This window comes from Cervus elaphus, chromosome 26 (assembly GCF_910594005.1).
Source record: "Cervus elaphus chromosome 26, mCerEla1.1, whole genome shotgun sequence".
NCBI lineage: Eukaryota > Metazoa > Chordata > Mammalia > Artiodactyla > Cervidae > Cervus > Cervus elaphus.
Genome location: NC_057840.1, coordinates 27,315,881 through 27,342,566, shown reverse-complemented (window position 1 = coordinate 27,342,566; position 26,686 = coordinate 27,315,881). Strand labels below are relative to the sequence as shown.

Genomic DNA, 26,686 nt, shown 5'->3' with positions numbered 1-26,686 from the left:
CGTTTCTCATGATGTACTCTGCATATAAGTTAAATAAGCAGGGTGACAATATACAGCCTTGATGTACTCCTTTTCCTATTTGGAACTAGTCTGTTGTTCCATGTCCAGTTCTAACTGTTGCTTCCTGACCTGCATACAGGTTTCTCACGAGGCAGGAGGGTGATAAGAATTATGGCAAAAAGAAAAAGAACAAGGCAGAGGGGGTGGGCATGCCACTCAGTAGGAGGAATGGTTGCAGAATTAAATAGAATGATTCATTATATCTGAAATCAAGCACAGCTATTTCTCTATGAAAATCCAGATTTAGAATTTAAAATCTAGAATGTAAAAGTGACTTCCCTGGCAATCCAGTGGTTAAGATTCTGAGTTTCCACTGCAGGTAGCAAGGGTCCATCCCTGGTTGGGAAACTAAGATCCCACATGCCATGCAGCATGGCCAAAAAAAAAAAAAATCTAAAATGTCGAAGTGTGAGCACAGCCCTAGAAAGGGTATCCACAGCAGGAAGTTCGGATACTCACCTTCCTGACTGTAGCAGGGGTTGCCACTATGAACCTCAGCTTTGCAGAGCCTCTTGGGGATGCTCTGCGTCTGCCCAGAAGGGGGCCTCGCTGTTCCATTAGAAACCCAGCTCCGAGCCTTGGAGGGCAGCTCCTTCTCGGTTGCATTTCTTCAGTGGATTCATTTCCTTGATGCAAAGCATCTGTATTTGTTGGTTCTGCCATTTGAGTGATGCCTCTGACTTGTTTGTTTTGAATTACATTACAGGCTGGAATGTAATTGTGGTGAAAGGATTTTTATATTGCCGAGAGTAGCAGCTAATCACAGTTACATGCTACAGAGGGTTTGTAATGGCATGGTTTTGTACGTGTGTGTTTTTAACTGCATTTGAGAAGTTTTATGGAGAAGAATATGCATGACTTTTAAAATCTGTAATAATTTTGCATGTACCTTCCATTCAATTTCAGCTACTTTAAAAATGATCTTCTCATTAAATTTTAGTGCTTTGACTAGTTTATACATTTTTGTCGTTGGTCATGATTCATTTCTGCTTCTTAGGCTTTTCTGCAAGTGGATTTCATTGTACTTGTTGTCTTCGTGTCATTTTCTTGGGGATTATTTGCAGACAAAAAACCTGAGAGCTTTTTTTCTGGGAGTAGCACCCCGTAAGTTCAGCCACACTTATGTCTTATGTCAAATAAGTTCATGGTGTTAGTCCCTCAATCGTGGCTGACTCTTTGTGACCCCATGGACTGTAGCCCACTAGGCTCCTCTGTCTGTGGAATTCTCCAGGCAAGGTTGCCATTTCCTTCTCCAGGGCATCTTCCCTACCCAGAGAGTGAACCTGGGTCTCCAGCGTTGCAGGCAGACTCTTTACCGACTGAGCCACCAGGGAAGCTTGAAACCTCTTAAGTTATTGGTAAACATTATTAGATAAAATTACTGACTGAAATTTGGGGGAAAATGAATAGTGAGAGTATCTGGGATACAAAGCCAAAGCCGAAAATAGTATCTGGATATTTTAACCCAGAGATAGTCACTACTAAAAGGATCAAGAAAATAATAAAACTATAAATAGGGAAGGATACAAAAGCCTTACCAATATACGTACGTTCTTTGCTGTTTTGAAGAATGTATACATATTCCAAATTCCTAAGCATTGCTGAAAATTTTAATTTTGGTTATTATCTTTTTGATTCTTTCTCCACCAGCTGAGTTATAGAGTAGTCTCTTCTAAATGTTTGGTCTTAGGCATTGCTTTGGCGAACAATCAGTTTGAATAACCTACTGAAGATTGGACGTGGGCACCTCCAGCTACCCCAGCACCACTGTGGGCTCACAGACATGAAGGTTGTGGGATTTTGGTCCTGCTTCCTCAGTCGCCACACATTCTCTAGCTACATAGACATGGCTTAAAGTATTATTCCATTTCAAAAGATTGAATCCAACTGATTGATACTGATGGAGCATGTCTAAGGGGCCAGCGGAGAGGTTTGCTTTGTGTATGAGATAATTCTGCAAGTTGTGGGATGCAGAAAGGTTTTAGAATCACAGCCTTGTTTAGAGAAATTAGTGGGAAATGTTTGCATCTGAGTTGCTAGAGTATCCAATGGTTACTGCTCCGTACACTGGACTCTGTTCACTGGGTGGTGTGTAATGCTTTGGCAGGCTTCAATCACTGATAAAAGATCATGTTAAAATATCTTTGTGCTTTCTTGTGACTTGGCACAAGCCTCCCTTCCTGTGTTGTATTTGGAACATCATGGAGAGAAAACAGATAGCCAAGAACTCCAGTGTAGGCTAGAACCGTTAATTTTTCTTTAAATGCTATTTGGAAATAATTTCAAACTTAGAGGAAAGTTGTAAAAATAGCTATATGTCCCTTATTCTTTAAACCTATTAACATTTTGTACTTTTAGCTTTATCATTTGATTTCTATTTTTCTCTTTCTAAATATATATATATACAATATATAAAACATATATATATAAAACAATATATATATATTTTTTGAACCATTTAGTAGAAAGTTACATATATCATATTGATAGACTCCTCTATTGCTTAGTGCTTATTTGCTCTGCTCGGTCATGTCTGACTCTTAGTGACCCCATGGACTGTAGCCTGTCAGGCTTCTGTGTCCATGAAATTTTCCAGGCAAGAATATTGGAGTGGGTTGCCATCTCCTCCTCCAGGGGATCTTCCCCATCCAGGGACTGCACCCGCGCCTCTCACGTCTCCTGCATTGGCAGGTGGATTCTTTACCATTGGTACCACCTGGGAAGCTATATAAGAACTTCTTTTATATATACACTCATATAGTTCTTATATAATCATGGTATAGTCATTGACTTCTGTAAGTTTAACATTGATATAATATTTTTATCTAATATACTATTTGTATTCCAGATTTGGCAGTTGACACCTTAACATTCTTTAGAGACTCTTCCCCACTCCCCTGCAATATCAGATCCATTCTAAGGTCAGATGTTGCATTTGATTGTCAAGTATCTTTAGCTTCTTTTATTCTAGAACATTCCCACAGCCTTCATCTCTCGTGACATTAAAAAAAATAATACAGCCCTTCTGCCCCCTACTTCCTTTTTAGTTTTTAATATTGGTGTTTCCTCATGATTAGATACAGGTTATGCGTTCTAGGTGATAAGATGTTCTTCTCAGAGTGTCACATCTGGAGGTCCCCAAAGGCCATCTGTCCCTCACTGGTGATGTTAATTTTAGCCACTGGGTGAAAGTGTTATCTGATTTCTTTGCTATATAATTACTCCTCCCCCCAACACACTCCCTTGCAAGGAATATGCAGTCTGGGGAGAGGAACTATTACATTTTTTAAAAGAAAATGTATTTGACATTGATGGAAAGAAAATTAATAATATATATTTCAAAGCAACTGTTAAAATTATTTGATTGTGTTCTTCCTCTTTTAGTATGTCTGCCAAAATTTATAAAATTCTTCACAAAATTCTTTTCCTAATAATATATAAATAGGGATGTCTTAAAAATCAAAAGGCAACCTCAGAAATAAGTTCTTTCCTAATCTTTTCCTCAGCAGAACAAATAGTTCTGTCAATTTAATTCTATATCTGATAAGACCAGACTCTTGGAAAAATAGGTCTAAGATGTTACTGGCTTCACAGATGGCCTACAATGGTCCAAGAGGATCTAGGTAGGTAGCTGTTTGGTCATAAAATGTGAGTTCTCTTGGGTTTCCATAGAGATATCTAGACTTAAAATGTTTTAAGCATTGCTACTTTCAAAATGACTATCAGTAAAAATAGCAAAAGCCAAGGCTCTTTTTGAAAAAAAAAAAAAAAATTAAACATTTTTTAAAGTAGTGAGTTTCCTGTTTAAAAATCCGTGTTGAAGCCAAAGCTTGTCCTTCCCAGTCGTTCTGCCTCAACTGGTCTTGAACAGCCCTGGGGAGACGAGGCATCGGGAATTGCTCTCCCTGCCTTTTGGCAAGGAAATGAGACTACACTGACCTCATCTATGAAGAAAACTGCCAACTATTTTCTTCCTCCGAAAATCGTTAATTGTGTGGTGAGGAAAGGGGTGGTGGGTGACGTTGTTATTTTTGTGGTAAGACTGGCGTATGTTCCGGTGAAAGTTTGACATCTTTAGGATCTTTGTTTTTTCAAGTCGAGTTAATAAAAGCAGGCTCATGGGATTATTTCTCACCTTATTTTTAAGTGATCTTTGGGCTCCATACCACGTATCCATGGCTACTACTGAGACCTCGTGATGTGGTTGAGGAAGCATGAACTTGGGAGTCTGGAGCAGGAGCCGGAAAACTCAGCCTGCTGTCTGTTTGGGTACCACTCACAAGTCAGAAACGGTTTTAAGTTTTTAAATGGTTGAAATAAAATCAAAAGGAGATTTTAGTGACCCATCAACATATGAAATTCAAATGTCAGTGACCGTGAATTCGGTTTTGTTGGGACAGAGTCACACCCATTTGTTTCTGTATTGTCTGGGGCTGCCTCTGTGCGATAGTGGCAGAGCCGACGAGCTGTGATGGAGACCTGTGGCTCCCACGTCTAAAATATTGTTTCTGGCCCTTTAAGAAAATGTATCCTACCCCCCCTGGTCTAGAGAATATAAAATGTTGAGATTGGATTTCTAAGGTGCTTATTCAAGTTCTGTGACTTTGGAACTGAATCACATGGTTCCTTGCACAGCTGTGGTGAATTGCTTCAGTACTGTGATTCATTCTTTAAGTCGGTTTATAAATATGAAAGAGAGATCCAAGACACTAAAGTATAAAATATTTATCTGGGCTTAGAATATTTTGTTTCCTTACATACACTTTAAGAGAGTGTCAAGGAGAAAAGATACTTTATCGTTTTATTTGGGTTTAGAATAAAAAATACATTTTATTCATCATTGTCTTATTAAAAATGTTAGCAAATATTTGTCACGTTTAAGAACTGTGACTATAATTTCAGAAATCTCTTGGACCCTTTTAAAAAGCAAGATTTAAACAAAACCTATCTCCATACCATTCCCATCACTGCGCTTTCCCTAATTTTCTTGGGGAACAAGCTTGATAGCCCTTTGCTGCTAGAATCTCATATATAGTTTGAGGAAAAGACAAAGTACAAATATTTATTAGGTATTGTGTGTGCATGTTTTGTTTTTACCTGGCTTTGAGTTCAGGACAAAGTCTTATGCATAATAGATGTGTGTATGTGCTCAGTTGCTCAGTTGCTCATTTGTCTCAGACACTTTGTGACCCCATGGACTAAAGCCCACCAGGATCCTCTGTCCATGGGATTCTCCCAGCAAGAATACTGGAGTGGGTTGCCATTTCCTCCTCTAGCGGATCTTCCTGACCCAGGGATTGACCCCGCGTCTCCTGTTTTGCAGGCAAATCCTTTAACACTGCGCCCCCTGAGACTCCCAATAGACAGAGACGATGTCAATTCTAAATTGCACAGTGAAGAAGTATTTGAGGCAGACTTCATGGAGAAGGAGGGACTGTACCCTGAAAGGCAAGTAGGATTTGAGAACGCAGGGGAGAGGGCGAAGGGCAGCATGTGCAGTATCAGAGTAAGGAAGAGACGGTGGTGTGACGACCCAGGCGAGGGCTGTTTGGACCAAGTTACAAAGGCCCCTACTTGTGAGAAGGAGTTGTTTTTCATTCTGTCTCTGATGCGAGTGATTCCGTGCTCCTTCCTGAGTACGTGTGGTTGGGGGAGGTTCTGACCCTCCTGTCCCTGAGGTAAAGCCACTGGACTCTCACATCACGAGGCAAGATCTGAACTGTGGGGATGCAATGTGTCAGAAACAGCTGCTGACGTTTACCTCAAGTATGTGCCAGGCTCTTTTCACATGTTACCTCAGTAAACCTCACATCAACCCTAAGCATTGGTACGGTGATCATCTGCATTTACACCCAGAAACCCGAGGCTCCGGGAGGCTCAGTAACCTGTCCAGACACAGAGCTCTGAGTATTTGTATTGGTCAGAATAGGCTAGTTTATGCCACGGGAACAGCCCTCACATTTCAGTGGCTTAAAGCAAATATTTAACTCTCTCCTGCTTTTCTTCAGGTCAGGCCAAGGCCTTGGGCCACCATCTAGGACATGGTCAGTCGTGGTGGCAGGGAGATGAGAGGCTGGCAAGCAGTGAAGCAGGGCTTCCCCCTTGACTGTGCGTGCGCACGGCCTGGGGAGCTCGTTAAGGGCTCACGGTGAATCTGCACTCCTTCCGGGTGATCCTCTGCTGCTGGACCGTGGGCCACTCTTGAGTGAGGAGGGCTTACTGGCTTTTGCCCAGAAGAGTCTCATCTCTTCTCACATAGGAGTTAAAGTCACACAGACACGCCCAACTTCAGGGTGGCAGTAAATGTAATCCATCTATCTCAGGAGGAGGAGAATGGTAATATTTGTGAACAGCCCTCATGAAGAATGGGAAGACGTGAAGCTAGGATTTGAATTCCTGCAGGCTGTCTCCAGAGTGCATGCTTTTTCTTTTCTTTTTTAAAAAAGGCTTCTGTTTTCATGTTTACTTTCCCTGATTTTATCTTACATTTTTTAACCATTTAAAAAAATTGAAGAGTAGTAAATTTACAAGGTTGTGTTAGTTTCAGGTGTATAGCAAAGCAATTCAGATGTATCTATATCTTTATTCTTTCCAGATTCTTTATCATTATAGGTTATTACCAGGTATTGAATATAGTTCCCTTTACTGTACAGGAGGTCCTCGTTGTTTACCTATTTTATATACAGTAGTACGTGCTCTTGGTCATCACTCCGTATAATCACAGGTGTCGATCCATTCGCTATGGAGAAAGCGCAGAACGGTGGCGGGCGGCCAGGTGGGGCAGCCCTCAAGACCGATCAGTTGCCGTCTACTTGTGTGACAAGTGTCGGGTGTCCCAGGCAGCCTCGTGTCAAAGGCAGCGGTTCTCAAGGTGGTGTCGCAACTCTGTGAAATGTTTCAATCCATTTTTCTTTTCCTTAATAGTGTGCTGACATCTCTGAATTATTTTTGTTCAAAGCATACCTTAGAATGGATGCAAGCCTTTCTTGATGACACTGTCTCTCATCTAATATTCTGCTGTGCTTTCTTGTTTTGGAGAAGGGGTGGGGTTAAAGCCAGCATTCAGGGAATTGTACACGAGCCTGGGAATGCCCACGGGGGTGTGTTCACACACCATTCATCATGTGTGTTTGTGCAAAGTGCTCTGGAGTTGCCGGTCTGGAGGAGTCCTGGGCTTGGGGTCAGCACAACAAACTCAGTTCCCATCTGATTGTGGCTGAAAAGCAGCCTGTCTGAGCCTGCAACCTACCCCCATGCCTAAAAACTTCTGAGATGGTCCTTAAAAATTGGAAATTGTGGGAGTGAGTGGTGGATACCAGCCCACGTTACAGTCTTTATTATTTTTCTTGGTAATCTTCCCATCATTTTTTTAAAAAATTATTTATTTTTAATTGGAGTATAATTGCTTTACAATGGTGTGTTGGTTTCTGCCATACATCAACATGAATCAGCCATAGGGATACATATGTCCCCTCCCTCTTGAACCTCCTCCCTCTCACCTCCCACCCTCTAGGCTGTACCAGAGCACCAGTTTGAGCTGCCTGCATCACACAGCAAATTCCCACTGACTGTCTGCTTTATGTATGGTGATATATATGTTTCAGTGCTTTTCTCTCAGTGTCCCACTCGCTCCATCCCCTACTGTGTCCACAAGTCTGTCTCTATTGCTGCCTTGCAAATAGGTTAATCAGTACCATTTTTCTGGACTCCACATACATGCATTAATACATATTTGTTTTTCTAACTTACTTCACTTCACTCTGTGTAATAGGCTCTAGGCTCATCCACCTCATTATAACTCTCTTTGAATGGGGCAAACAGACCTGGGTTCCTTACGGCACAGAACTGAGTGGACATCACCCCTCCTTTGACCTTCCAGAAAGATCACAGAAAGCCCAGCTCTCATTCCCACTGCAGCCCAGTTTGCAATCATCTCCCAGGCTGAAGCAGAGATGAACTCTTCAGAAACATTGGTTTCTGCAAGGCCCTGACCACCTTATGGAAAACCTGACCTGCAAATGACACTTGTTTCTTCCATCCTCTAATATTGCGTGTGCTGCCCTTCACCCGCTTCCCTGCTGTCCCAGATCCTACTTGCCTTTCAGAGTACAGCCAGTGTCCCTCCTTTTCCATGAAGTCTGCCTCAAATAAAATTTGAACCACCCCCCCCAACAAAGGAGATAGAGGTACATATCAGTTTTATATAATAATTAGAGATGAGATTTCAGAATTAACCCATTACGCTAGTTGATTTCAATCAGCCATCTGAGAAAATGGGCCTTGACAGTCTTTCTTTTGGAAAATCAAAATTGCCATGTTGAAAAATGCTTTCACCTCTGCCCACTTTATCTGTCGTTAATCATGGGAAGAGCTGAAGGAAGCAGATTGCTTCTCCAGAGGCACCTTTTTCATGTAATGCATGTAGTTCAATTAAAATATGCAGATGAATGCAAAGTTAATAATTAAGGGAATGGAAGAAACAAAGTCTTGCTATTTTTATTAATTACTTAGGCTGAAACCTACAGTATGACTTTTTAAAATTAATGGAACAGAATTCTACTGCTCGATCATTCTAATCCTAGTCCTAAAATGTACTATCAATCATCTTTCTCAGCTGTTAGTACCCTTTGGCAAAAGGCGTATCCCTCCATCAGCTGGAGCTTTCCAGATGGCTCAAGGGTAAAGAATTCACCTGCTGATGAAGGAGATGCAGGAGATAAGGTTTGATCCCTGGATCAAGAAGACCCCCTGGAGGAGGAAATGGCAGCCTACTCTAGTATCCTTGCCAAGAAAATCCCATGGACAGAGGAGCCTGGCAGGCTACAGTCCATAGGGGCGCAAAGAGTTGGACAGGCCTGAGTGGCAGAGTGCACACACACTCCTTCAGTGAGGCTGACTTCCCAGGGAAGTCCTTTCAACTTTCAATCTAGTCTCAGCTGACATTGCTAGAAAGCCATTTCTTTCAATGACATTTCGATATTGGAGGCCTCAGTAAGTTAAGGATGTCAGCTTGATTTTTATATTGGCAATGTCCACCATTCTGATTCAACGGCTAAACCATTTCAGGAAAGATGGAACTTCTTCCTGACCTGAGAGGAATTCCATTTTCTTGGTGATGAGCTCTGTGGCCAGAATGGCCCAGGGAACCTTGCAGGCCTGCCACCTTCGCGGTGGGATTTCCTCCTCAGTTGAGCCTGAGACTCCACACAGAGGCTTTTTTTTTTTTTCCCCCAACCCTAAGCACATTTTATCAACTTCATAATCCTCAAGCATGACTGTACTCTTCCCTTCAAGGTCTTGCAGGCTCCGTGAACGCTTTTCCAACGACTCCAGCCCACAATCACCGTTTTGTTCAAACTCCTATTTAGTGTCACATAGTTTAATAGTCAATTGACCTCTAATTACAGTAATTAGATTGTAAGCTCCTCAAAAGCAAGGATTTAGCCCGATGCTAGGCCCAGAGGCGGTTTTGGTCAGTGCTGACTGACTGATGGATTTGCAGTTCTGGATGGTTTCCAGCCAGCAGGAAAAACGGGTGAATTAGCACAGCCGAGAGCACCCTGTCGGCTGGCTGAGCGCACCCTCCATCTTTTTGTGCTTTGCCAGAGGCCACTGGTCACTGCCAGGCAGCCCAGAGAGCATCACCTAGAGCCCTGGTGATTTCTTCCAGATCCTTTCTTCTCATTTAGAAACCTACATTTTGAGCTGGGGCTTGCCATTTCCCATTCCCTGTTCTGAGAAATCAGGAAGAAGCAGCGGGAGAGAGGGGCAGAGAGGTAAACATTTTAGATCTGTTTTGCTAGAACCTTACTTTCCTGTGCAGGCATCACAAATAAAATGAGGACACGTTGCACATTTCAGAGTGAGGAAAATGCTGTGCAGAGATTGATTTATACAATTTTTTTTTTTTGCAAGATTAGTCCAGAAGTTGGATTAATATTTTAATCATATTCTCTTGAGAGGAAAAGGCAGCTGGTGAAATTGTTGGAGGTGACATGCCAATCTACATAGAAACCAAGTGTGGTTTGGAGACCACCATGGAAATAATAACTTCAGTCATTAAGTGGAGAATGAAAGGAAGAAAGAAACCAGATAAGTTTTCCAGGATCAAGAAGTTATTTTTATTATAAACTAACCTTAAGGAGACCATAGGCTTTATTATTATTTTAACATTTAAATTCAAATACTGATGGCTTTATCTTTTCACTGCTGATTACTCTTTGGCAGAGTAAGCCATGAGGGCTATAGAAAATCTTTCATCTTTTTCTTTTTAAGTTGCCATTTTCATTGTGTATATAAGCTCAGTTGTGCAGGCAAAGCCTGGCAGGGAGCACAGAGTGTCACAATTTGTGTCTTGATATAGAATTTCTCTCCTCCTGTGAACTTGGCTTCCCAAGGCCTGAATTCTAACAGTTGGTACAACTGCACTGGCATCCTGAAATCTGAAGGAAGAGGCCTTTCTCTCTGTCTTTTTGTTTGTCTGTTTGTTTTCTCACAGGCTTGGGTAACACAAAATTTTTACAATTGTCTGTAGCTGGCATTAGAACTAAGTGTCTGGAATGTAACGTGTTGGGCTCTGGGAAATGCAGTCTTTTGCTTGGGAACTGCTCTCAGTTGGAAATTGATGTTTAGATTAATACTGGGAATTTGTTTGTTCTTTTGAAATTTGTGAAATTAAGGCTGGTACTGTGGTACTGTGATGTTCGGGTGTGTTTTGTTGACCCTTAGATATTTCAGAAAAGAAGAAAATGAGAGCCTTAGGGTTGAAATGATCAAACTTTGAAGGTGTTAAGGCTCTCCTCCAATTACCCTGGCAGATGGCCCAGGGGGCAGCTGCTAACAAAGGATCGCAGATTCCACCCAAAGGCCTGAATACCATCTCTGCTGCCTGGAACTGAGTCAGTAAAAGGAAATAGGGTTGGGCAGAATTTTGGACTGAGATTTCTCTGTAGCAGCAACAGATTGAACTGATAATAGGAGAAAGTTTGTATTGTTAACTTTTACAAGGTGGCAGTCAATTTCGGGAATTTTACAGTGCTGGCGTATTGTTTGGGCCATATTTTCATCTGGTGCTTATTGTCCACCCTGCTTGGTTAGATAGCATAGCTGAGCAGGACCCAAGAGGAGAGAGAATTGAGGCTAACTGTGGCATTGGGGCTAATGCAGTTAATGCCCTGATTGTTTCAGCAGCTTTTGGGGCCACAATAGAGAGGCATTCATAAAATCCCCGAAGAAATAACGTGGCCTACTCTTTGACTCCTGGAGGACACAGAGGAAGAGAATTTAGGAGCCGACATGGAGGAAGTAGCTCCATGAAGGAGAAGGTAAGCCTTTTTTCGGTTTCCGTCATGATCTCTACTTTCCTGTGGAGGTCAGTAACTCTCAGAGTAGACTGTGGCTCCCACGGTTAATTTCACTGGATTAGTAAAAGAAATAGCAAAAAAAAAAAAAAAGGGAAGAATGTTGATGTCTAAAAGAAGGCGAGTCACTTGTCTATTCATGTTACTGATTGGTTAGGTGAAGGGCATTTGATTTGTCTTTGCGCTAATGGACATAGTTATAGGGCAAAGTTAGAAGTCACTTTGGACTTTTTCTCAAAACTCTGAAGGGAGCTAGGTGAGATGGAATGGGACCCGCTGAGAAGCATCAGTGGCTTCAGCCACACTCATGGAAGAGGAGAAGATACAAGTTCTGGAGGTGTGCTCAGTTGTGTTAGACTCTTTGTGACCCAAGGACTGTAGCCCGCCCTCTGTCCCCAGAATTCTTCAGGCAAGAATACTAGAGTGGGTGCTGTGTCCTACTCCAGGGGATCTTCCTGACCCAGGGAGATTGAACCCAAGTTGCTTGCATCTCCTGCATTGGCAGGCATATTCTTTGTCACGAGCGCCACCTGAGAAGCCAATGTTTACACAGAGTTCAATACTATTATTTTGTATCCAGGCCTATTAGGCTCACCTGACTCAGATAGTAGTATTCTCTGCGATCCAGCCTAGTTAGAAATGGAGCTGACAGAACACAGACTCATCTGTTAGAATAACTAGTAATTGCTGATGTTTATTGTCTTTATCATGTGCCGGGCACGGCTGTGAGAGGCTTTGCAGCTATTTTGTGATTCTTGCAGCAACCTTGAAGGTTATTGTTCTTTTTCCCACTTAAGGAGTGAGTGAATTTAATGTGCTCAAGATCACAGAGCTAGCAAGGGGCAGAACCAGAATTTAAACTCGAGAGCTCCATTTCCTCACCATCACATTGAACTATTTCAAGATTACCCGAATAGGAAAAGAACCAAAAGGATGAGGATTGTTCATCCTTGCCCAGCCCTCTGCTGGAACAAAAATCTCATAACTCGAGTTTATTCATGAGCCTAGACTTTGGCTTCTGTCAGTAGGTTGTGAATATGAATGTCTTTCCCTACTCTGTGTGTGGGGTTTTTTTTTTGTTTGTTTTGTTTTATGTTTTTTAAAAATTTAACAAAGTAAATCTTGTAGAAGGAAAAGAACTGTTTTACTTATAAGAACAGATTTCAGGATACTTACAAGCTTAAAAAATAAAACTGCCTGGTTCTTTGGAAGAAACAACTGGAAGTAAAAACTGGAAGTAAAATTGCATGATTTTATAAAAAAACTTTTCAATGAGACAGGTTGTGTTCAGGGGGGCTTCCCTGGTAGCTCAGCTGGTAAAGAATCCGCCTGCAATGCAGGAAACCCCGGTTCCATTCCTGGGTCAGGAAGGTCCCCTGGAGAAGGGATAGGCTACCCACTACAGTATTCTTGGACTTCCCTGGTAAAGCTAGTAAAGAATCCGCCTTCAATGTGGGAGACCTGGGTTTAATCCCTGGGTTGGGAAGATCCCCTGCAGAAGGAAATGGCTACCCACTCCAGTATTCTGGCCTGGAGGATACTTACAAGCTTAAAAAATAAAATTGCCTCGCTCTTTGGAAACTGGAAATAAAATTGCATGATTTTATAAAAAAAACTTTTCAACGCAATAGGTTGTGTTCAGGATCCACAGATGAACTGCCCATACCTTTGCATATTCTGTAACTGTTTCTCCAAAGTAACAATACACATTATTATTTTTATTGTTAGAATCATCATTAGGTTCTGTACTAAGTGATTTACATGTATGTTCTCACATTGACATGTATGTGATAGGTACCACCATTATGTGTCAGTTGTCTATTGTCACAGCAATGTTATGTAACAAAACCCCACAAAACCTCAGTGGCATATGTAAATAGTTATTTATTGCTTATACTTGCAGGGTGGCAGGGTGACTGGTTAAATCGATCTGCCAACCTTGACTGGACTGGCTCATGACCTGTACCATTTGATTCAGTGAAGACAGATCTAGCCTGACGTTGGCTGGGATAAGTGGGGGCAATTCAGTTCCTCCATTCGCATCCCTTCTTCAGAAGTCTTGGACTGGGCGTGTACTGTTGTTAACTGCAGAGTGCCAGCTCTGAAAAGGCCTAATTGCATAAGTCCCTTTCAATCTTCTTGCAACATGTCTGTTAATATCTCATTGGTCAAAACAAGTCACATAGCGTAAGGATGTGGAATAATGCCCTCCATCCCTTTAAAGAGCATTGGAAAACAGCATGGCAAAGTGTACAGACACAGGAAATGCTGAACAACTGGGCCCATTTTTGCAGTCTATTACATATTCTCTTTTTACAAATGGAGAACCTGACAGATAGTAAGTGTCTTGCTTAGGGTCACATAGACATATTAAGTGACAGAGCTTGAATTTAAACCTAGGTTTGTCTTTTCACAAAGCTGGAGCTCTTAATGATGTCAGTTCAGTTCAGTCACTTAGTCGTGTCCAGCTCTCTGACCCCATGGACAGCAGCATGCCAGGCTTCCCTGTCCATCACTAACTCCCAGAGCTTGCTCAAACTCATGTCCATCAAGTTGGTGATGCCATCCAATCATTTCATCTGTTGTACCCTTCTCCTCCTGCCTTCAATCTTTCCCAGCATCAGGGTCTTTTCCAATTAGTCAGTTCTTCTCATCAGGGGGCCAAAGTATTGGAGTTTCAGCTTTAGCATCAGTCCTTCCAATGAACATTCGGGACTGATTTCTTTTAGGATGGACTGGTTTGATCTCCTTACAGTCCAAGAGACTCTCAAGAGTCTTCTCCAACACCACAGTTCAAAATGATGTATTATACTATACTTAATGATGTATTATACTATAAATGCAAGATTTAGAATCTATCCCTGCCTCCAACTCCTTTACAGATCTTTTAACTCCATTATTACACATCTTAATCAATGAAGACAAAATGCAGCTGTTGATAATATATCATGAGAATGCTGTGAGGAGTAATAAATGTTAGCAGATTCAATGAAAAAGTACTGGGTATTATGATCAAAGAAATATGCAGACTTTTAAATCACTGCCTGACCTCATTTTACATTTTGTAGTCTTTCAGATCTCTCTCACCAGCCACAGTTGAGAAACACAGTGAGTATAAACTTTCTTAATATTCTCACTCCGACCTCTGTCAAATCATCCTACCAATGCCTCATTCTGCCTATATTAGCAGTAATTATACATGGAAATTATACCCTATACAAATTTATTTTTCAAAGTAATTTGATCATAATACCTTTAAGATGGTCCAGAAAGTTGTATGTTTTAACAGTTGATGAATGTGGACTGTTAACTGATAGAAAATTTAGTTTTTCCATCAACTGCCCTTTTAACAGACATCTCCTAGCCTAGTTTTGCTTTGTAACTTGCGGCTACTGCTGTTATTCTTTTTATTAAGTCAATTTTACGGCAAATGTTTTGAAGAAAGTTGAAAATTTTTATCTACTCCTGTTGACCCTAAAAGCAAACCAGCAGAAGGGCACATTCAGGTGCACTGCTTGCTAACAATGCATTCCTGAAAGAGAAATTTCATGGCATGCCCTTTGTCTCTTGGTCTTCTGGTCCTATCCTGGACCACTGACAATATAACAGAGACAACTTTCGGCTGCTCAGAAAAGAATTTTTTTTTTTTTTTTTTTAACAAAGTTCTGAGGACCACTGAGGATCTGTCAGGGTCTTTGTGAGTGCCCTGTGGATCAGAAAAATTTTGAGGATCACCATGGAAATAAAGAATTAGGAGGAGAGACTAGAAAGAAAAGGGAAGTTTTGAAGAGAGGTGATCCCCTCTAAAGATGAGGGGATGCTGGTTCTGGAGTGAGGGGAATAAGCAAAGCTGATGGGTTGCAATCAATATACAGATGATTGGGGGAGACTGAGAAGTTCAATTCAGATTCTTTGTGAACATAAAGACTTGAGGAACTTGTGTATGGGCTGTATCTCCTCCTTTTAGAACTTACAATATATATGACACTCCCCTGCTCTCCCACAAGACCATAGACTTAGTGAAGGCAGGAACTGTATATGTCCTGAGTGGTGTAATCACGGGATAGCCCAATGCATCGCAATGAGCTTACACTCCACAAATATTTGTTAGTCAGATGTCCCAGAGTCAGCTAGTACTTCTGTTGTTTTCCTCTAGCAAAACATCAAAAACTGCCTTTATCTTGTGTAACAGAAGAATAACCCATGAGTTGGATGTAATATGGGAATTAAAGAAAACATAATACCAGTCTTTGTGTCCTGAAGGAAATGTCTCTCACTGTGGAAGAGAGAGAAGGAAGGAACATATTGTAAATCCAGAGACCTGTGTTCTCCTGGTAGCTCTGGTCTTGATCTTGGTCACATGACACATCGGCAGCTTTACCATTTATAAAATAGAAATAACAAATGATGTGTTATGCTTGGAAACATTTCAGAACTGAAAGTACCAAATCGATACGAGGTACTATCATTGGGTAACACACAGTTTAAACTGGAAAGAAGAACTCCAGATGCAGAAGCCGTGTCTTTTGTCTTTTTCATCTTGCACACAACTGCAGGGCCTAATGTGGTTCATGGTCGATAATTGGCACTTGGGCTGTGTTTATGGAATTAACGAATGATCCTAAACTGCAACAAAGAATCATAAAGATGATTTCAGATAGTTATTTCTTTGTTCATAGATAGAGATTTTTCACATATGAGTAGTATCATGCAGTTGAATTATTAAAAACTTATGTAAGACATATAGAGTTGTAAGGTGGAGTTTCTGCCCTCAGGAAACTTCCTATCTCATTGGTACACAAGATTTAATTAGTTACTCTTTACTCAAATTAAACAGTAATAAAAGACAATGGGAGGGACTTCTGGTGGTCCAGTGGTTAAGAATCTGCCTTGCGGTACAGGGGACGGGGATTCCATTCCTGGTTGGGGAACTGCGATCTCACATCCTGTAGAGCAACTACAGCTCAGGTTCTGGAGCCCGCCTGCCGCAACTAGAGTCCACGTGCTACAGTGAAAACTCTCGCATGATGCAGTGAAGATCACAAGTGCTGCAACTAAGACCCATCACAGCCAAATAAATAAGTATTTTTTTAAAAAGGCAGTGGGAGAATCCTAGTTAAGTGTGTTTGGATGTAGGGAGCAACATTTACTCTGGTCAAGTGAAGAGAAAAAAAGAGCCTGGCTCACAGAAATGAAGAAAATGTGTAAGAACCACATTCAGGAAGACCACATCCTGTACCTCCCAGGATCTAAGGGGTGGGGTTAGGACACAGGTTCAGCAGGATCCTGCAGTCAGGATGGTTTACTTCTATCCACTTTCTCCTTTGGTCACTCCATTCAGGATTCCTATTCCTGGGAGAGAGAATCCAGTTGGCATGATTAGGGAAAGACGCTCACTCCCTGGCCAAGAAAGAGCTGCTGGGCAAGACTGCATGAAGTATGCACTGGGTAGTCCCCCAAACCATCATCTGGGGGCACCTCCGAGATGGAGTGGATCCTGATGGCAGTATTGCAAGAGTTCAGAGAAGGGGGATTCTGGCGAGACTTCGCAGATGAAGAGGGGTTCAAGTGGGACTTTTAAGGATAGGTAGGAATGACAGAAATGAAGAGGAGGGAAGGTTTCAGGTGGGGCTGCCATAGGGCAAAGGTTTAGAGTTAGGACTGAGCCTGTGTGTTCACCAAAGTCAGACATGGCAAGGACAGAGAAGACACATGTTACTAAAAAGTTCTTGGCTTTGTCTCAGTAGAAAAGTGAGGATAGATGCCAGGTGTAAAGTATAAATCAATGATTTGTGCAGGGAAACATAAGTGTAGCCCTTCTGGGAAAGCATAAGGGAAGACTTTTTTTCTTTTAAGTTCTCTTGAGGTCCATTTTTAAAGTCTTTATTGAATTTGTTACAATATTGCTTCTGTTTTATGTTTTGATTATTTTGGCCCCCGAGGTATGTGGGATCTTAACTCCCCAACCAGGGATCAAACCCTCGACCCCTCCATTGGAAGGTGATGTCTTAACCAATGGACTGCCAGGGAAGTCCCAAAGACTATGGATTTTTGACAGAAAATCAGAAAAATAAATGATACGTTGGAAAGAGCTTTTGGGTATGAGATTAAGAATCCAAATCAAGGGGCGAGTCCTGGAGAAGGAAATTTACTGAGCAGAGGCTGGAGGATAGGAAAGGGCTGGATAAGAATGGAAGTAACAGCACAACGATTTAGATGACACTTGCTCTAAACAGACCAGATCTTAGCACCGTAAGGTAGACGTCACTGCTGAGTGAAGGGAGCAGTGTTGGATGAGGAGTCAAAGACAAAGATGCTTTGGAATATCCAATATGGTCAGAGTTCTCAGGAATCAACAAGAAGTCAGGGAAAGATTACAGACAGTTAAGCCTCAGTTAGGGTTTTTAAAGTGTCTCCACCTGCCAAAGCAGGAGACCCAGGTTCGATCCCTGGGTCAGGAAGATCCGCTGGAGTAGGAAATGGAATATTCCATGGACAGGGGAGCCTGGTGGGCTACAGTCCATGGGGTGGCAAAGTCAGACATGACTGAACACACACACACACACACACAAGCCTTAGTTAAGGTTAGCATGAATCTGAGTTGTGTTTCCAAATGACTGGATGGAAATTCTTTGGGGTTAATATTCAAAAGTCAGGGTTTCCAAAACTTTGGGGTTGATTTTAAAGATAAGAAACTTCATTCAGGAATGTTACCTTTGTTCTTAACCTTAAAGGGTTGTTGGAAATATTTGTAAGATAGCAGATTGACATATTTTGTTTGTGGTGGTTTCCCTTGTTTATATAGGGAATAGTTGCCACAGAAGTCTCTTGGTCTTCTATCCTTTTCATAAAATAAATGTATCACTAGCAACACCAGACATTTTCATGTTTGACTTAGCACTGAAACAGCACCAAATAGAATCTGTTTAGCCATTTTCAACCTTCTTCTGTGCTTGCCCACTATTTATGCTGGAGTTATCTCAAAAAAAAATGGATTAAAGGAGACAGCATGAACCTACAAGCAATCTTGAACCTCAAATATTTTATCTATGTCATCACATTTAAGTAGTTCAGAATCTGCTTAGAAAAGACAAACCGGGGGTCTGGCTTCTCTTCACCTCTTTGAAAGAGCCAACATTTAGGACTTATTAGTGAGCTAGGTTCTCCCCATGCCCAAGTCACCCTGTGGTGGCCTTTTCCCCGTCTGCTTAAGGCAATGTGCCAATAATTGCTTTGTGTCATACATTTAGTTTTACAGAATTAAAAGTAAACTAAAAGCTATTTGCTCCAAAAGAGGCCTAAGAATCATGTTTTGATAAAAAAAAAAAAAAACCACCACTTTTTATTTATCTATTTTGTCAGTTAAAAAATGTATCTGTGTGTGCTAAGTCACTTCATTGTGTCCGACTCTTTGCCGCCCTACTCTTTGTGACCCTAAGGACTGGAGCCCATCAGGCTCCTTTTTCCATGGGATTCTCCAGACAAGAATACTGGAGTGGGTTGCCATGCCCTCCTCCAAGGAATCTTCCCAACCCAAGAATTGAACCTGTGTCTCCTCCATTGGCAGATGGATTCTTTACCACTAGTGCCACCTGGGAAGCCCCCCCAAAATGTATCTACTTGGTCTTAAAGGGGCCCTTTTAGTATACTCAGTGTAATTCTTCACAAGGAATAACCTACTCATTAATATGGTTAACGCTGGGACTTCTCTGGTGGTCCAGTGGTTGAGAATCAGGGGACACAGGTTCAACCCCTCATTGGGAAACTAAAGTCCCACATGCCGAGGGCCTGCTGAGCCTGCCCCCCCTACAATGAAAGATCTTGCATGGCACAGCGAAGACCTGATGCAGCCAAGTAAATAAATAACTAAAAATATATGGCTAATCCTAACAACCATAGTCGCAACTACTGGGACTCCTATTGATTGAGTTTGTACTAAAATTGTTTACAAATACAGTCTATTGAATATCAATAATCATAATGTAGATTGGTATACAGATAATTGCAGCTATGAAATCAGAAGAGATTGTTTCCTAGCAGGAAAGCTATGACAAACCTAGTGTGTTGAAAAACAGAGACATTACTCTGCCGACAAAGGTCCATATAGTCAAGGCTATGGTCTTCCCAGTGGTCACGTACAGTTGTGAGAGATGGACCATAAAGAAGGTCCATCTTTGGCACCTTTGATGCCAAACAATTGATCCCTTTGAACTGTGGTGCTGGAGAAGACTCCTGAAAGTCCTTTGGACAGCAAGGAGATCAAACCAGTCAATCTTAAGGGAAATCAACCCTGAATACTCATTGGAAGGACTGATGCTGAAGCTGAAGCTCCAATATTTTGGTAATCTGATGCGAACAACTGATTCTTTGGAAAAGTCCCTGATGCTGGGAAAGATTGAGGGCAGAAGGAGAAGAGGGCATTAGAGGATGAGATGGCTGGATGTCATTACCAATGCAATCGACATGAACTTGGGCAAACTTCGGGACATGGTGAGAGACAGGGAAGTCTAGCGTAATGCAGTCCATAGCGTCACAAAGAGTCTGACATGACTTAGTGACTGTACAACAACAACAACACAGATCATCATATGAAGTTGGTATTTTTATGATGACTCATTAATGTAAATGTCTAATGAGGAAACTGAGGCTTAGGAAGATCAGGTAACTAGGCTAGCATCACACAGTAACTAACAAGGCCAGACTTGAGCACACATCTGGATGGTTCCGAAGCCTACCCTTTCACTATGCATCATAGTTTCTTTACTTAACAAATGTCCCCCTGCGTGACATTATGCTTGGTTCTTGACCAGAAACCTGTGCCCTTACTTGTTTGGCTTTAATATATTTTTAATTAAAAAACTTCAAACTTTTCCTTTTAAGTTAATTTTAGACTTATAAAAAGTTGTACAAATGGTATAAAAATTCCTGCATATCCAGATTCCTCAAAAGTTAATCTTGCCTAATACAGTACAATGATCAAAATCAGGAAATTAACATTGATACCATTCTGTTATATAATCTACAGACCTTATTCAAATTTCACCAGCTTTCCCACAACTGTCTAGGATCTAAACCAGGATGACATGTTGTATTTAGTTGTCACATTTCCTTGGTTTCCTTCAAGGCCAACCCTGCACTCACACGACCCTGGGAGTGAGTGTCTATGGATTTTGTACTCTAGTTGCATTGCTCGCTTCATCCCAATCCCTTGAATCTAGAATAGTTCTTCATCTTTCTTTGTTTTTCATACCCTTAACCCTTTAAAAAGTCACTGGACAGTTATTTCTGTTTCAACGTTCTTTGGCATTGCCTTTCTTTGGGATTGGAATGCAGACTGACCTTTTCCAAGCCTGTGACCACTGCTGAGATCAAATTGCCAACATCTGTTGGATCATCAAAAAAGCAAGAGAGTTCCAGAAAAACATCTACTTCTGCTTTATTGACTACACCAAAGCCTTTGACTGTGTGGATCACAACAAACTGTGGAAAATTCTTTAAGAGGTGGGAATACCAGACCACCTTATCTGCCTCCTGAGAAATATGTACGCAGGTCAAGAAGCAACTGGATATGGAAAAACAGACTGGTTCCAAATTGGGAAAGGAGTACATTAAGGCTGTATATTGTCACCCTGCTTATTTAACTTATATGCAGAGTATATCATGAGAAATGCTGGGCTGGATGAAGCACAAGCTGGAATCAAGATTGCCGGGAGAAATATCAATAACCTCAGATATGCAGATAACACCACCCTTATGGCAGGAAGAGAAGAGGAACTAAAGAGCATCTTGAAAGTGAAAGAGGAGAGTGAAAAATGTGGCTTAAAACTCAACATGCGAAAAACAAAGATCATGGCCTCTGGTCTCATCACTTCATGGTAAATAGATGGGGAAACAATGAGAGACTTTATTTTTTTTGGCTCCACTGCAGGTGGTGACTGCAGCCATGAAATTAAAAGACACTTGCTCCTTGGAAGAAAAACTATGACCAACTTAGACAGCATATTAAAAAGCAGAGACATTACTTTGCTAACAAAGTCCTGTCTAGTCAAAGCTATGGTTTTTCCAGTGGTCATGAATGGATGTGAGTGTTGGATCATAAAGAAAGCTGAGTGCCGAAGAATTGATGCTTTTGAACTGTGGTGTTGGAGAAGACTCTTGAGAGTCCCTTGGACTGCAAGGAGACCCAACCAGTCCATCCTGAGGGAGATCAGTCCTGGGTGTTCATTGGAAGGACTGATGCTGAAGCTGAAACTCCAATCCTTTGGCCACCTGATGCGAAGAACTGACTCATTGGAAAAGACCCTGATGCTGGGAGGGATTGGAGGCAGGAGGAGAAGGGAACAACAGAGGATGAGATAGTTCGATGGCATCACTGACTCAATGGACATGAGTTTGAGCAAGCTCTGGGAGTTGGTGATGGACAGGGAAGCCTGGCCTGCTGCAGTCCATGGAGCTGTAAAGAGTTGGACATGACTGAGCTACTGAACTGAACTGAACTGAACTATTTCTGTAGGTTCCTTAGTTTGGGTTTGTCTGCTGTTTCTTCATGAATAAATTGGTATTGTGCACTAACTGCTATAGAAGTTATGTTTTATCCCTCTTGATGCATCCTACCAAGAGTCATGTTATGTTAATTTGTCACATTGCTTGTGATACTAACTTTGATCATTTGGTTAAGGTAGTATCTGCTAGATTTCTCCACTGTAAACTTACTGTTTTTCCTTTGCTATCAGTAAGTATTTTGCAGGGGAGCTACTTTAAGACTATATAAATGTCCTGTTTCTCACAGTACTTTTGCCACTAATTTTTATCTTTTATTGATCATTGTCTAAGTCAAAGATTATGATGGTGTTTGAAAGTGGTGACATCCTGTTTCCATCACTCTTCTTGTTGTTCAGTCAATAAGTTTTGTCCGACTCACTGCGACCTCATGGACTGCAGCACACCAGGCTTCCCTGTCCTTCACTATCTCCCGGAGTTTGCTCAAACTCATGTCCATTAAGTCGGTGGTGATATCCAACAGTCTCACCCTCTGCTGCCCGCTTCTTCTCTTGCCTTCAGTCTTACCCAGCATCAGGATCTTTTCCAGTGTTAGCTCTTCACATCAGGTGGCCAAAGTATTGGAGCTTCAGCTTTGGTATCAGTCCTTCCAATGAATCTTCAGGATTGGTTTCCTTTAGGATTGAGTGGTTTCATTGCCTTCCATAATTATGTCTACATTTTAAACTGGAATTTTATTGTAAGGAAGAGCTTTCTCTGTTTTCTTTTTTTTCAATTATTTACTTATATTAGTATGGATTGATGGATTCTTATTATGTTCTGTGGTTTATAGTCTATTACTTTCATCATTTATTTTGTTTGTTCAAATTTGGCCCCCAAGTCCCCTTCATTTTGGCTTCTATATCCTTTTGATGTGTTCCCATCATTTGTTTGAAGTACTTAACTTCTGGACCCCAGGTTGTTTGTTCCAGGCCCCTCTTGTGCTTTTGCTGCCCAGCCATATGGCCTGAGCCATTATTCTAAGGAGGCCTGGTTCCTTCAGTTGGAGATTGGTATTCAGAAACCAAGATCTGGGCAGTATGTGTACCTACTGCTGCTGGAGTATCATTGCTTCTAGTTGCCCTCAGTGGAGAGAGCTAGAAATATATGAGCATACACACACATCTGTATCTATTTGTATATTTGTCTTTCTACATATATATATAATAAAATATATATATATATAATAATATCATCACTTCATAGTGATACCTCCAATTACATTTGATCCCCACAAAGTTTATCCTAAACACTCTATTTATAACCCCTGTCTCTTATTTGCTCTATATTAGAATTCACAGAAAGTAATTTCCCACACCCCGTGAGTACATCTGTGCATGTACTCACAGGGGTGAGTTTTAGTTTTTTATCTTTAGTTGTAGTGAGCATAGTAAAAGCACTTTTTCAAAGTAATGATGTTGGTTGTTTTTTCTCCTTCACTTTTTGTGTGGCTATGTTTTTCATTTGTTATTACTCAGTTAGGTTTATTTCTTGGTTTGTTTTCTCTACCAGTTATCAATTTATTGCTCTTCAGCTTCAAAGTCTCCCTTCATTACTTACTCGACTGTGATGGAGATGGATCCATTAAGCATTTCTGCTTTGCGGTGAGTGCCGTGTTCTGAGTTGCCAGTCAAGGGCACCGGGGGGACACTGTAGAGAAAGGGGCTTCTCCTCCTGGCTTCAGGGTGCTGCTCCTTTGTCACCTTCCCACTCCCATCACACGGCCGCGAGGGGCGGGTGGGAGACTCCAGCGCTGCCCGTCCAGACCGCATGGTCCCCGTGAGCTCATCGCCCTGGCACTGGTCCAGTGCCCACCTCACTGTAGCCCTTCCAGCATGGACATCACACTGGGCCTCCTGCTGCTCTGCTGGTGAGAAGGCTTCCGATGACCCAACTCCTTCTGTGTGCCTGTCTGCTAGTCTTGGCCACTTGGACTCCAGAAGACAGCTTTTGGTTTGCTGGCTCTGGCTGCATTTTCCTTCTGCCAGTTTGGCTTGCCTGCACCCCAGAGGGTTATTTCCTGTTTGCCTGGTGACTGTGGAGCAGCTCTGGTCCAAGCAATTCACTAATTTTTAGCATTCACTGACTGTCTCCATCTATCACACCCGCTCTGATAGGTTCTGAATCTCTTCTTTGGGAAGGAGCCCCTTCCAAGTGTATTCATTCCTTATACTCTCTCTCAGAGTATTTTTGTTGTTGTTAGAGTACTGTTTACACTTTTATGGGGTTACCCTGTGGCTCAGACAGTAAAGAATCTGCCTGCAATGTGGAAGACCTGAGTTTGATCCCTGAGTTGGGAAGCTCCCCTGAAGTAGGAAATAGCAACCCACTCCAGTATTCCTGTGGAAAATTCCATGGACAGAGGAGCCTGACAGGCTATAGTCCATGGGATTTCAAAGAGTCAGACATGACTGGGCGTGCACGCAAGCATACTCTCCCAGCTCACAGAAATCATTATCCCTCTTTTACAGTTGCGTAGTTCTCCATTGTCGGTACTACAGTTTGTTCAGCCGCTCTTTTCTGCATGGTTATTTCAATATGGCTGTTTAACATGCTTATTTTTTTAAGAGCATGGTTGTTTTCAAATAATATTATAATAAATCATCTGCATAAATATATTTTTTTGTATTTTTGAAGATGTATCTTCAGAATCGGTTCCTAGAAGTGGGATTGCTCGGTTGAGAAGTACCTGAGTCTTTTAGCTAGTCAAGGCCAAGATCCCCTCTTACAGGTCTGTGCCACTTTGTGTTCCCACCAACAGTGACTGAGAGCGCCTGTTTTCCTCTTACCTTGCCAACAGGATGTGTTGTGATGCTTTCACATTTTTGCTTATCTGATAACTGAGAGATGGTAGAGTTTTAACTTGCATTTCTTTAATGATAAGTTGTTTGAATATCTTTTCATGTGTTTAAATGACATATGTTTTAAAATAAATTTTATGTTCCTACCTTCTTTCTGTTTTTCCTATTGACTTTAGTCATTTCTGCCTCTTAAAGAATTCTTTAAATATTGAGTGTGTTAGCCCCTTGTCTCTGGTACACGTTACAAATATTTTCCCCAGCATGTCAACAGCCTTTTGACTTTGCATGAGGTACTTTTGCCATACAAGTCGATCTATTATTTTCTTTCCTGGATAATGAGTCATGGTTAGAAAGACTTTCTCTGTACCAAAGTTACAGAAGAATGTACCCATGTTTTTTCTTATTCTTGTATAGTTTCAATGTCTATATTCAGATTCATGATTCATTTAGAGTTTATTCTTGTGTTTAGTGTAGATACAGATGATCTTTTTCCAGTTTCCCCTACCCAATTTCCCCTACCATTGCCCCAGCAATTTGAGATGGCCTTTGTCACACACCAAATTTCCATATGTACTTAAGTCTCTTCAGGGACTTTTTATTCTATTCTACTGATCTGTTTACCTAATCATATGCCAGTACCCAACTGTTTCAGAGATAAAGGCTTCATAGCAGATTTAGAGTTCAGTAAAGCCAATTTCCTTTACTGCTGGTTTTTAAAAATTGATCTCCTGACTCTTCTTGTGAATTGATTTTTCCATACTAACATTAATATCAACTTGTCCTTGACATTAATATGATTCAATTATGTGATGCTAAACAGAGGAAGCAGTTCAGGAACTCAGAGGTACATCTGCAACAGCAGTGAATAATTCAGCCAGTGGGAATCAATGACAGAGAGTTTGGCCCTGGAAGAAGATTGAGGACTATCAGTAGCCTAGATGGAGTGAGAAAAGTCATAAAGGGAGGAGTCAGACCCCAGGTAAGATCCATATCCTGGAAGTCATGGTTGGCTAGAGCATCCAATCAGAAGTTCAGAAGCAGTGGCCAAGCCCAGAAGAAGTTGGGGAATTACAGCCTTACCCAACTGTGGTAAAGAGCCAGCAGACTCAATGTGGGGGCCTCGAATTCTGAGTTCACGGGTGAAGTGAATTTAAATGACCCATTGGGTAGGAAAATTCTCAATTCTCTATTCAAATGGCCAACAATGTGGCTTTAGAGTTTTGTTTAAACGTATTTATGCCTGACATATTTCTGGAGTAAGCTTTATTTCATTTTGTTCCTGGGAAATCTAAGTTCCTTCTTGCAGAGCTCGATAATTTGAAACTGAAAGTTTTTAAATGCGTCTTAAACAGCCACTTTCCCTCCCCTACCCACACATTTACCAAAATAAACAAGGCCACTGTCTGATTTGCATAGCAGTGAGAGCTGATGCAAATTCTCACATTTGGGGCTATTTCAGTTTCTGGAGATGGAAAGGGTTCCTTTCCTTAAATAATCTTGAGCATGGTATCCTTTCTAAAGCATGGTTACTGTAAAGCGAAAGCATTTGAGGAAATAAAGTGTTCATGGTAAAAGAAAAACTTTGGATGGTGTCAGGTTTGATTTTTGCAGTAAGAACACACCACATGGCCGAGTGGAGAGTTAGAATTTGGAGACTGCAGTTAGGCTGTGTCTGTGTCTTCCCTCTCACCTGCTCCTTGCCACAGCGGGCTACCCCAGTCCTGTCCCACACACACACACGTCACTTCTTCCCTCCCAGAAAAAATCAGGAACTGAAGCCCTTTTGCAGCCTCTTCTATGTCTTCTTTAAAGCATACAAATGCTACTTGCTGTGTTTCCCTTTTTCCTAAAGTAAATTCAAGAATTGTGTATTTTTAGCTTAATGCTTGTCAAGAGTCCAGCAGGTTGTAGGCTCATAAACAGGTG

At 41.5% G+C, this 26,686-nt stretch overlaps 1 protein-coding gene and 1 long non-coding RNA gene across 4 annotated transcripts in view; both read left to right on the top strand.

The window, feature by feature from the left end:
- ADAT2 (adenosine deaminase tRNA specific 2) overlaps window positions 1-5,487 on the top strand; it is a 32,753-nt gene extending 27,266 nt beyond the window's left edge. Inside the window, exon 7 of one of the 2 annotated variants that reach the window (XM_043888448.1) lies at window positions 4,208-5,487. In XM_043888448.1, coding sequence (XP_043744383.1) covers window positions 4,208-4,278 — 71 coding nt within the window. In that variant the 3' untranslated portion in view covers window positions 4,279-5,487. The remainder of the gene's footprint in view (window positions 1-4,207) is intronic. The other variant, XM_043888447.1, reaches the window with a different exon arrangement.
- Window positions 5,488-6,651: 1,164 nt separating this feature from the next.
- LOC122684380 lies at window positions 6,652-26,388 on the top strand. 2 transcript variants are annotated; one of them, XR_006338014.1, is made up of 4 exons: window positions 6,652-11,384; window positions 14,489-14,528; window positions 23,472-23,563; window positions 24,597-26,388. It is a non-coding gene; the product is annotated as an uncharacterized LOC122684380 (long non-coding RNA). The 2 variants fall into 2 exon arrangements; XR_006338013.1 differs by having other exon boundaries at window positions 23,472-26,388.
- The last annotated feature ends 298 nt before the right edge of the window (window positions 26,389-26,686 follow it).